The following is a 12,069-nucleotide window of genomic DNA, read 5'->3' as shown; positions in this document are numbered from 1 at the left end:
AATCTTGGCACCAATGCAACTACATATTTATAGACCCACATGCACTTACACACTAATACACCATTGTAACTGCGTATCATTCGTAAACACTCTTCTGTTTCGGGCTCATAATGTTAGATAGTTGGTTGTGTTCTAGGTTAAGAGCCCTTAGTTAAAGTGAGCCACCAGGTTTGTCCTTCGCCCGCACCGTAGTTGGGGCACCGACCGCTGCGCTGCAGTTAGGTTTTGCCTTCGCTAAAAACAAAATACATTTTAAAAACACCAGCGAGTATCGGGTAAGTCGAATTTAACCTTTGTTAATGAAGGTCTTGTATTTCCTCGAGTTGCCATTACCGACACTGATGTATTAACAGCGTGTTAGTTGTTGGAAAGTGTGAGCTAGCAGCTAACTAGCTAACTAACTAGCGAGCAGCAGCTAAAAATATTCTCCTGCAGAAGTGACCTGAAGAGGACACAGCTGATCAACCAGAGGAGATACTTGGTAACTTTGGCAAGCTCTGACTTACTGCTTTTAACTACTGGCATTGTGTGTACTTTATTTAGTTTGGGAAGTGAAAACTTGTTGAGTGTTAATTAGCTAGTGTGCGATAACAGATGGTGTTAAGTCTGACTGGATGAAAACTGTATTAACACAAGTTTCACAACTAGTCTTAACCTCAGGCTGTCTAGTCTTCACCTCAGTCTGTCTAGTCTTCACCTCAGTCTGTCTAGTCTTCACCTCAGTCTGTCTAGTCTTAACCTCAGTCTGTCTAGTGTTCACCTCAGTCTGTCTAGTCTTCACCTCAGTCTGTCTAGTCTTAACCTCAGTCTGTCTAGTGTTCACCTCAGTCTGTCTAGTCTTCACCTCAGTCTGTCTAGTCTTCACCTCAGGCTGTCTAGTGTTCACCTCAGTCTGTCTAGTCTTCACCTCAGTCTGTCTAGTGTTCACCTCAGTCTGTCTAGTCTTCACCTCAGGCTGTCTAGTGTTCACCTCAGTCTGTCTAGTCTTAACCTCAGTCTGTCTAGTGTTCACCTCAGTCTGTCTAGTCTTCACCTCAGGCTGTCTAGTCTTAACCTCAGTCTGTCTAGTGTTCACCTCAGACTGTCTAGTCTTCACCTCAGTCTGTCTAGTCTTCACCTCAGGCTGTCTAGTCTTAACCTCAGTCTGTCTAGTCTTCACCTCAGACTGTCTAGTCTTCACCTCAGTCTGTCTAGTCTTCACCTCAGACTGTCTAGTCTTTGTCCTCAGACTGTCTAGTCTTCACCTCAGTCTGTCTAGTCTTTGTCCTCAGGCTGTCTAGTCTTCACCTCAGACTGTCTAGTCTTCCGACAAGCTTTTAGCTTTTCTGTGAAGCCATTTGGTTGGGGAACAAGACCGCAACCATGATGTGTACATCAAGGTGTCCTGAAAATGTTAACCTTAAAGGGTGTCAGGGTACCGGATGTTAACTATTCTAAAGCTGTATCCTGTGACACTTAAAGGTTTTAATTCCTGCTGTCACAGACATATAACAAAATTTGCCACTACCACTGTGGTCACAAATACATTGCAAATGTTTCAAGTTGCTAACTTATTAGTGCAATTTAGACAATAGGCTATGCAGGACTTTATTTTCTAATTGAAATCAAGAAACTATTTTTGTTGCTGTGGTATTGAAGCAGGCATGAATAGCGAAGGATTTTTATTAGTCTCGTATGGAAGTTTCAAAATCTGGTAATTGACAAACCTTTCATAACAGTGGTTTTACATGCAAAGAGCACCTTCTCAAATATTAAATCTTTACCAGGTTAAGGTAAAGATTAAGACCTTAGACTGATTCTTCCTTACTGCCTTTGTTGTGTTTTTGATGTTTGTAGGTTTGTACATAAAACAACAGAATTAGAGTCCTTATGTCTGTGGTTTGTGCCCCCTTATTTAATGTTTTCCCCCCCCTATAGCATCATAAATTATGGGCAATACAAGCGATAGGGTGGCAGGAGATCGCCATGGAGCCAAGGCCCACCGCTCAGACAGCAGCGGCAGTCACAAAGACCAGGAGCCCAGCAGCAAGATGGTGGACAGCACAGATGACCCCAACATCTTCAACACCCATGGGCCTGAATCCAAGGTGCAGCAGGAATACAGATTATTGAACAGGATGTTGTTCATTCTGCAGAGATACCGTTCACATTTCCACTCCTTTTGTGTATGTTTTCCCAAAATATCAGCTAGTAGTTTAAATATCTGTTTTCAGGTGTTAGAAGAGAAGGAATTCACCCCCGATCTGGATAACCTAGTGAAAACTGGTCCCCAAGCTCGACCAACAGTCATCCGCTGGGCTGGAGGGGGGAAGGAGGTCTACATAGCTGGTTCCTTTAATAACTGGAGCACAAAGATACCTCTTAATAAAAGGTAACCAAGTTTTTAAACATCAATCTCACTCTCACATTCTCTGTGGGTTCCCATATAAATAATCTCAGGAGGTACATAATGGCTCCAACAATGTTTTCACGGAGAGGAAGATCAACTTTTGCTCTAATACTCTTTTTTTTTTTTTTTTTCCTGTCCTGTAAAGCCATAATGACTTTGTAGCGATCCTGGACCTGCTAGAAGGAGAGCACCAGTACAAGTTTTTTGTCGATGGACAGTGGGTCCACGATCCTTCAGAGGTACATCAGTCTCATTTTGTTTCATTGTCTTCTCTTGGTAGAATTAGGTCTGTTCATGAAACACTTAAACTCATCACACAGATTCCATCCAGGCCTGAGACATAAGAACATCTAATGAATTAAGACTTTATTTAAAGATGTATTTTTGGGCTTTCATGCCTTTTATTTGAAAGGACAGTGGATAGAGTAGGAAATCGGGGGCGAAAGAGTCGGGGAATGACATGCAGGAAAGGAACTGCAGGTCGGACTTGAACCTGGGCCTCCCGCTTGGAGAACTAAAGCCTCTGTACATGTTGCCCTACCTAGCTGCTAGGCCATCTTCACCCCATGAATGTACGCATTTGAAAAGGAATAATTAAGAAATTGAGAAAAACATACTTTCTAGACTATCTAGAAATGTGAGAAAAATGTTGTAAAGAATAATCATTCAGCTGTCTCGGAACATTTGTCCTCTGCAGCCAGTTGTTACCAGCCAGCTCGGCACCATCAACAACCTGATCCAGGTGAAAAAGTCCGACTTCGAGGTGTTTGATGCGCTGCACGTTGACTCTCTGGAGTGCTCGGACACATCAGGTCAGCCTTTGTGCTTCAACTTTCTTTTGCACATTTTTCCTCATTTAGCCAATCAAACAAACGGGTAACAAGAATAGCAATTTTCTCAATACCAGAATCTGATACAGTTTATTTGGATAGTGTGAACTTGAATTAAAGATAGAGTCAGTAGCTTTTTCCTAATAAATAAAATCTAGACTAATACAAAAGTAATGCCGCTCAGTTATCAGTTATGGGCCTCCATACATGTGTGGTGGTGACTGTGTCCACTTTTGATTTTGATGTTATGTTTTGGTTGACCCAAGACGTTTCTGGGAAGGGAGTTGGTGTATTGCTCTCAGCCAACGTGCTCAGGTGAGTTTAGGAGTGGATACAATTCAGTCATTGGATGTGATTCAAACCACCGAATCTGACGGACGTGGATGTAAATGCATAGAAGAGAAAATGTAGACATGTCAAGCACATAAAGCTCGTTCCAAAACAAGGGTGAACCTTGTGTTGGCTTTCCCCTGCAGAGTTGGTCTGCTTTCTTTTTTACAGGCGGTTGCCAACACAGGTGATTAGCTTGTGCTAGCATGCGGTATTTTACGGTGTAGGTACAGTAAGTAAACATACACACTACTACCTGCAGGGAGTGTGAGCTCAGGGGGAGGGGCCCAGTTTGATTGTTGTGTTTACAAGATGCATAAAATGATGCTACTGACTCTACCTATAAATGTGAATAGTTTGTGGGCAAAAATGTGAGAGCTCTTTGTGTATTCTTGTGTGTGCTTAACAACTTAAGTTACAGATTGACCATCTTAATAGTAAACATTGGAAAATTAAATCAAGTCGTGCAGCCATGTTTGTAGTTTAATTGTGACTGTTTGTTTGTTTGCAGATCTGTCCAGCTCCCCTCCAGGTCCATACGGGCAGGAGCAGTATGTCTTCAGACCTGAGGAGCATTTCAAAGCCCCTCCTATTCTCCCCCCTCACCTCCTTCAAGTTATTCTCAACAAGGACACCAATATATCGGTCAGCATCTCCATCCTGATTTGAACTATTCTGTTGTTGTTATTTACCTTTTGTCTTGTTGGTTTGTTACTGTTCTTTTTGTTTTCTCCTGGCAGTGTGACCCTGCCCTGCTGCCTGAACCAAACCATGTCATGTTAAACCATCTTTACGCTCTCTCGATAAAGGTAAGTTCACTGAAGAAAGCTGACAATTTCTCCCAATCTTTATTCTTTTATATAATTTATTTTCTCAACTTGAATCCATAGCCTATACGTTTAAAAAAACGTTTTTTTTTTGTTTTTTTTTACAACTTCAAATAAAATGCCCATACATGCTGTGTGCATTAGTTGGTGGTTTTAAAAAAAGGAAAACATCTCTGTGGTTTTGTATCCCACTTGGATCTCCTGTGTGTTGTGCTCTTTTCTGTGTAGGATGGAGTGATGGTGCTGAGTGCCACTCACAGGTACAAAAAGAAATACGTCACCTCTCTGCTTTACAAGCCGATATAAACCTCACCTTGGGAGTTCCCCACTGCTTTCAGAGAGTTTGTTTCATCACATTTAGCTAGATCTTGCACAGAAACAAGTTTACAGGCGGAGCTGAAAGCCAGCGGCTGAGATTCTGCCTTTGTTTTTTTTAAAAAGGTTTTCACTTCGTTCTACATAGGGCTCTGAACAAAAGTAATAACGTGTGTGAGTGTGTGTGTGTGTTTAGGTTGTCGCAGACAGTTGAGATCCACATTTTGGCTTTTACAGACACTGACTAAGAGGCTGAATGAAACACTGTGTATTTGCTGCACCTTGTGAACATTTGCATGTCTGCGTGTTAAACATTTGCTCCGTGGTGGATTTTTTTTTGTATTTTCTTCCAAAGTGAGGGCTTTCTGTGTATAATTGATGTGTATCAACAGTTTTTTTTTCATCATATCCTCTGAAAGAATTAACTGGAGAGCATCTATAGCCGGTTAGCATGCAGGATAACAGATGGATTATTTAGCCTAAAGCCACATCAGTATATATTAACAGAGTTGCAGACTGGGTGTATGAGTGCTTGAGTATGAAGTGCAATAACCTTTATAGGTTTCCAGTACCCTTTTTCATTTCCAGTGGCAACTCTGAAACCTAGACTCAAGTATCACTCGATATTAAGTTCATCTCTCACACCAGTGCAGATTAAAAAAAAGTTATGACAAATTTTTGTCAGCTGTAAACATTGTAAAATGAAGAGGTTTAATGATTACTATGTTTCTTGTACTACCCAGCTCTGTGCATCAAAATATATTTATCCTAAAAACAAGCTAGGCTCCTCAAAAACTCATTGAGCTAACATTAGCAGCCTCTCCTGAGGTCCTGTGTCTGCCTCTGCGTCACATGAAACTGCTTAGTATGTGTTTTCCCCCTCTCCCATTTTGTAAAAATATACTTTCTATTTAAATAAAAAACAACCTTACATTTGTGATAGGAATTGATTGGTCTACTCCCTTGAACCTGAAACCTCCTTATTGGCTGAATTGGAGGTATTTTTAATCCTGGTATCAGACCAACCTTGTTGAAAACTTTCTGTGAAGGGAACAGAATTCTTACTCTACAAAAACACACTGACAAACCATGTTTTGTCAGCATTATCATATTACATGGTATTATATGTGTCTAACAATTCAGCCTCATTCAATGGAATCTACAACATGGATGTAACCATATTGGAGATATCAGTTTTGTGACAGTAATGGTCACAATAGATGGAGTATGTATCTTGTTTAAACATCACTTATTTCTGCTGTTGCCTTTTTTTTTTTTTTTTTACGTGTTTTTGCGAACACTTAACCATCCTGTGAGCAGGAGTGTGGATATAAGCTTTGATCTATGCAGCAGACAGTTCTTGAATCTAAAACACAGTTTGTGCTTTTTATTTATTTATATTTTAACTGTTTGAGTTTTGCAGTGCTTTGTATAAGATGTGTATCTGTCTATCAAATAGTAATGTACTGTAAGTTTCTGTTACATGGATAGTCCACTCCACAGTGTGATCTTGCTGCTTTGCATGCGTCAAATGTCTGCAACATGTGACGATATATGACACATTTATTGAGTGTGGAACACTTTCAGTAAAAAATCAGCTGCACATAATGTGTTCTGTAACCAGAGGCACATTGTCAGATGAGTTTTAAGGGCTTTGAAAATAGATAGTTGCCAAGAATTTGAGTGTTCAGTTTGCTCACATGTCTGTTACTTATAGCATAATTAATGTGCATTTAAAGGTACAGTGGCTTTAAAGGTTGTGCTGTTTAAATGTCAGCACTTATGGTACAGTATAAACTATGGAAGCCCAGAGAGACTATTCTTTCAATTATTTTTTTAAGCTTATAAGTGAGAGATAAGGGCATTAAAAAAATGAATCCAAGCGAGGGTTTTCTCCGCTTCCATATACACCCACCATATTCTTCAGAATTGTTAATGGGCTTTCATTAGGAGTATTATTGCTGAGAAGCTCTGAAAGTATTTTGTGAATGTCCAGCCTTACCATTTATTTGTCCAGTTTCCAATATTTACAGACAAAAAAATTAAACTTGGGACAAATGTTGTGGATGCCAGGCGGTGTTTTTAGGCTTCAACCAAAACTTGAATTTTCATGAATGTTTCAAAAATGCTTCGCTGAACCAGTGATGTGATTTACTGTAAGAGGTTATACTTGTTTGCAAATAAAGAGAGAGTTTGGTGGTCCCCCTTCGTGTTGTGTTTTTTCCCCCCTCTGCAACCTTCCAGATATTTTTACTTACTTTCCCATTTACTTAAATTTCAGATTAAAGTTCACAAATTATTTTCCTTTTCAACAAGTTGAAATAGGTCTCAGGACAAACAAACACCAAGCTGAGGGAGTGTCACCCACCTGGGGGAGGGGTTACAGCCCTTTGTGATGTCATGAAGGGAAAATCTCTAAACGGCCTGTTTGAGGACACATTTTCTGAAAAGTGGAGCAGCCAAATAATAATGACTTGGAGGTTTGTAGACAGGCTAGGGACACCTATTAGTGTGTGAAAAACATGTTGAAGTGAATTTTGTGTAATATGTCACCTTTAATAGTAGAATTGACAAATAAAAACAACATCTTATCTTAACTAAATATATATTGTGCAATAAAGGCAAATGAAAACAATCATGAGTGAAGTTGAAGTGTGAAAGTACACTGTGTGAGAGGCCATTCGGGCATGGCCAGAGTGAACTTACTATTAAAGACCCAAACTGAAAACTTTTGATTGACTTCAGACAAGCATAAGTTCATAGGGAGGGATCAAATATTTAAAAAATAACATAAAACAGGAGTAAACACACGCTTTAAAAGTGTTTTATTCGATCTGTCTCAAAATCCTTCATTGATAATACTTCTGTCAACAAAGCAAACTGTTAACTGTCTTCAGAGACAGGATTCAAAGGAGTCCTGCATCGGCTTTCTAGTTCATTACAAACCCAGAAGAAAAAAAAGCTGCTTTCCAACCACATAGAAGCTGCATCAATCCAATAGCACTATATACATACGTAACTCAGGTTCAACACTACATCATTTCAAACTTCTGTTTCATTCCCTTTTTAGTAACAAATAGCAAAAAGGCTTTGTTTACGCTCTTACAAGGTGCTTTAAGAATCCAACAATCTTTCCAGTTGCTGGCTTCATTCTAATCAGTAGACAATTCTTCAAAACAAGTTCCCTTTAACTTCTTTTATTTCAAAAGGCAATATCAAACTTTCCACAAGGATTGAAATACTTGGCATCTTTTAGTCTCTTTCTGAAGCCTCGAGCGCAAACAAAACCTTATTCCAAAAATCTCAGGTAGACACCGCTAGTTGAAGGCCATTTCTACCAGCGAGAGCAGAGTGAATAAGCTCTAGCTAAATTCAAAGGCAAGCGAAGCAACATTTATCAGAGCATTGTTATAGGAGGAGGATATTGTGATCAGTGACTTAGATATCATGAAGGCATAGTTTGTGGTTTCTTATCAGCCTATGTGACTAATTGATTTCAAAGTGACACAATCCTACGAACACACACTGCATATAACTCACACTTTGCAGAAGGTGAATGTGGCAAACATACTTGTAACACTTTGATCTTTAACATCAAATTAAAGATATAAAGCTATTGCACAGCTACCCAGAAAATCAACTTTGCAAAAAGCAAATGTTGGATGGTATTCACATGCGCGCGCACAGACACACACACACACACACACTCAGACGAAAATGTCATACAGAAAAAGCGAATTATTAACAGCATAAAATGGCAAAATGTACAGCAAGACACATCAAACTAAAAGTGAAGCTGAATAAACGAGTGAATTAAAGAACAATGATCCCACCAGTAGCCTGCCAAAGTTTGCATAATCTATGAACTTCATTACCTATGTTGCCATTGCCATGGGAATGCTAATGCCACCTGAACCAAGATAAATAACATTGAGACAATAACATTTGGCCTTGTGGGAAAGTAATCCACTCTTCTGAGTTTTGGTCCAAAAAAAAGGAGCTCATTTCTGTCGCACAATTTGAAATAATCTAACGGTTACCATCTTTGTGGTTTTGGAGGTCCTCTAAAAGAAGATACCTCAGAATCCCCGCAGTCTGATCAGACCTGGGTTTGTCATTCGCATGGACAAGGCAAGTCAAAGTGAAAGTTAAGATTTCAAAGTTCAAACTTTGGCAAGTATTGGCTTCGATTTTGTACCATTTTCTATCTCTGTCATGCATCAAAACTTCAGACTAAAAGTACAATCGTTATCACAGATCCTGTCCTACACAATATGATGAGAGTGACTAATAAATCCAGTGACAAGCAAAGAAAGAATAAAATAAATCCAGTGCAGCATGATCATTCAAGAAACAACATCATTATTGCACATGCTCGTATGAGAACTCCTACAGAGGAGCTTGAATACGCGTTTAGCCTGTTTCCTGTGTGGAGCACACAACGTCTTTTTCTTTAAATATATGGTGTACATTCTTTTAAAATCACAACAAATCACATTGATGAAGGTCGTTGCATTAAAATTGACCTTCTTGTATTTGACTCAATCAGTAGTGTAACATTCAGTAGTAAGATGCCAAAAAGAAAAACCTCCAGGACCTAAAAGGAAAATAAAAGGAGGCATTTCACTCCAATGGAACCTTTTTCTGCCTTCTCTGATGGCAGATGAACAACTGTTAAGCTTCCTACTCATAGTCAGATATAGCTAGTACACAACTACTCTACATTCCTTCATGGTGTGTAGTGATGCATTGATGAGAGTCACTGTTTTTTTGCATTGCACTTGCAAAAAAAAAAAAAAAAATTGTCCCTGTTAATAAAAGTACCACAAGAAGTAAACTTGCATTTCTGTGGCAGTCAAAGTTTGAGGATGTGTTGTCTTTGAGTGAACTGTGTTCCACCACACGTGGTCGCTATTTTTTTTTTACTATGTGTGTTCATGTGTGCAGAATTCCTCTCACAAGCCAATATTTAACATGCATGACCATCTTTTCTGTCCACAGTCTGTCTGGCTCTCAGGGGAAGATGCTCAAAGCTACAGATCCAGGGTTTTTGTCAAAGACTTGTTTTTTATGTCGCAGATTTCTCTCCAGTCTATGGATTGTTATTAAGGTACGTTTCTCAATTAGGTCCTTTATTGTTCAATTTTCTGTTATAAAACGCTTGCTACAAACCTGATTTAAACCACACACCTGGTCTGAGATCAGTGTCTAGGAGCATCTTTCACCAGCTCCATCAGTAGGACACACATCACTTAAAACCACCAGAGACACGTTTCAAACACTTTCTTCTGTCACACACTCGACAAGGCAAACTGCTGACTGTGACACTCAAAGACAACACATCATGTGTGAGAGGGGGGAGGCAGATAATAAGCTCAGGTGGGGGATGAGGGGAGTTTAATAAGGCTAAAGGTGCAGATTATACGGTGCACATGTTGCCTGGAGAAGGGAAGGTCGGAAGCACTCATGGCTGGACGAAGTTAAAGGCAGAGGTAAGGTGGGCCAAAGGGTAAAAGGCAAGTGTGGGGGAGGGGTGGTGGGTTGTGGCTGTTTTCATTTAATTAAGAGGTCAGAGGTGGTGGCATTTACGCTGGTTCTTTAAAACAGTCTAAAGCAGGCATTGGCTGCTGCGCTTCCTCGCTGCTGGACGTTGATTGGCTGCAGTTCCAGGAGCACAGCTGATCTTCAGGAAACTGTGATCAGCAGGCCGCTCTCTGGCAGCACCTCCTGGGTCCTCAGCTGGAGAGAAAAAAATAAAAGTGAGAATTCAACAATCCTAAAGGCTGATAAAAGTGGCTTAAGGCTGGTGAAGTGAAATGTTAAAGGAAACATATTAACAAACTTGGTAATCTCTTCTTGCAAAGAGTTAGACGAGGAGTCTGTACGCTAACATGAAGCAAGGAAACTTAGCTTAGCTTAGCTTAACCACTGGAAACGAGTGGTTTGTCTGGCTTTGTATAGAGTTAAAACTCTGCTACAAGCACTTTTGAAGTTCATAAATTACAACAATTGTGAATGTGTTTGTTAGATCGGAAGTTTTCAAAACCAAGTGGTCACCTGAAAAACGGCAAGTGCAAAAAACTACAGTTCTCCACAATCTCCATGCACTTGCATGCACATGCTTCATCATGTTTTCTGCTCATCAGTATGCTAAGCTAGGCTAATTGTCTCCTGTTGGGAGCTTCCTAATCAGAGTATAGACATGAGATGTTCTCATCTAACCGTCAAAAAATATTTTTCCATAAAATGTCAAACTACTATTTGAATGCCAAAGTAACAACAAGAAGTAGTTTGCTTTTTTATTATTGAATTGGGAATATTGTTCCCATAATAGAACTGCTTGGAGATGAAAAGCTGAGTGAGTGGTTAGAAAAAAAAAGAAATGCTGTTATTCAAGTCCTCTGAACGTTACACACACACACACACACACACACACACACACACACACACACACACACACACACACACACACACACACACACACACACACACACACACACTCACACACTCAGTGTTTATTGCACAATGAGTAGCGGGCAGTAGTAAAACTCTTGTTGGACCTGTCGCATGTTTTCATGTATAACAACAACACCACACACCGTATGGAAACTATGCAGTGTGCAGTAACTTTAGCTTTAACTGTGAGGTATAAATAGACTCACTCTTTAAACATGTGACATTAAGAAGTAAACAACACTTCAGTAAGAAACTTTACTACAAAACATGACTTAACACACGACGGTTGCTGCCAGATGGGATGGTAAAGCATTGATGTTAGCATGGTTAGAAAAAGGAAATCCACACAGAGGTAAAAGCTGCCTCAGACCACAGTCATCATTTCTGTTTACACAATAAAGTGAGGGTCTGGGACAACGTCTACTCATATGCAAGATCACAAGATGTCAGACAATTTACCAGCATAAGAAGAGGAGGAAGAGGAGGAGCTTAGAGAGGAGAGTCTCAGCTCGTTCTTCTAGGAGGTTTAAAGGAGGAGGAGGAGGAGGAGGAGGGACAGGTGTAGGACGAAGGAACAAGTGAGACACAAAAGCCAAAAAGTGATGAATGTACATCAGAAACATCCAATAGAAGGACACTAGGTACAAAACATAGAATACAGGAAAACACAAAACTGTGATTTATGGAGAATGCCCGCAGAGAAACGGCATTATGAATGCTATCCTGCATAGTAAGAGTACAAGAGGCAGGGGTTTAAGCTCACCTCTAAATTAGTTCTTGCTTTCTTCAGCACATCACGAGTCCTAGACACTGCAAGAAAACAAGACATATGTTCAAATGTCATCATTACAAAACTACAACAGAAAGCACTCTGTCATATCAAAGCAGCCAGGTTCACAACATTTTTGCGTTTGTGCGTGAG

At 39.9% G+C, this 12,069-nt stretch overlaps 2 protein-coding genes across 9 annotated transcripts in view; one reads left to right on the top strand and one right to left on the bottom strand.

The window, feature by feature from the left end:
- On the top strand, positions 1–6,893 carry prkab2 (protein kinase, AMP-activated, beta 2 non-catalytic subunit). 2 transcript variants are annotated; one of them, XM_020633987.3, is made up of 8 exons: positions 1–275; positions 1,918–2,087; positions 2,214–2,371; positions 2,535–2,628; positions 3,087–3,201; positions 4,061–4,194; positions 4,290–4,358; positions 4,605–6,893. In XM_020633987.3, exons 2-8 carry the CDS (start codon positions 1,929–1,931, stop codon positions 4,680–4,682), a joined length of 807 nt encoding a protein of 268 aa, XP_020489643.1. In that variant the 5' UTR covers positions 1–275; positions 1,918–1,928; the 3' UTR covers positions 4,683–6,893. The 2 variants fall into 2 exon arrangements, with proteins under 2 accessions (XP_020489643.1, XP_020489644.1); XM_020633988.3 differs by lacking the exon at positions 1–275 and adding an exon at positions 310–481.
- Positions 6,894–7,499: 606 nt separating this feature from the next.
- Positions 7,500–12,069, bottom strand: part of LOC109984098 (myomegalin-like) — a 44,686-nt gene continuing 40,116 nt past the window's right edge. For 6 of the 7 annotated variants that reach the window (XM_065953970.1, XM_065953966.1, XM_065953964.1 and 3 more), the window contains 3 exons: positions 11,911–11,957; positions 11,607–11,664; positions 7,500–10,430 (listed from right to left, as the gene is read on the bottom strand). In XM_065953970.1, the coding sequence (XP_065810042.1) occupies positions 10,300–10,430; positions 11,607–11,664; positions 11,911–11,957 (236 nt within the window). In that variant the 3' untranslated portion in view covers positions 7,500–10,299. The remainder of the gene's footprint in view (positions 10,431–11,606; positions 11,665–11,910; positions 11,958–12,069) is intronic. The other variant, XM_065953968.1, reaches the window with a different exon arrangement.

Source organism: Labrus bergylta, chromosome 4 (assembly GCF_963930695.1).
Source record: "Labrus bergylta chromosome 4, fLabBer1.1, whole genome shotgun sequence".
Classification (NCBI taxonomy): domain Eukaryota; kingdom Metazoa; phylum Chordata; class Actinopteri; order Labriformes; family Labridae; genus Labrus; species Labrus bergylta.
The sequence above is the reverse complement of the archived record's forward strand: the minus strand, read 5'-3'. Positions and strand labels throughout refer to the sequence as shown.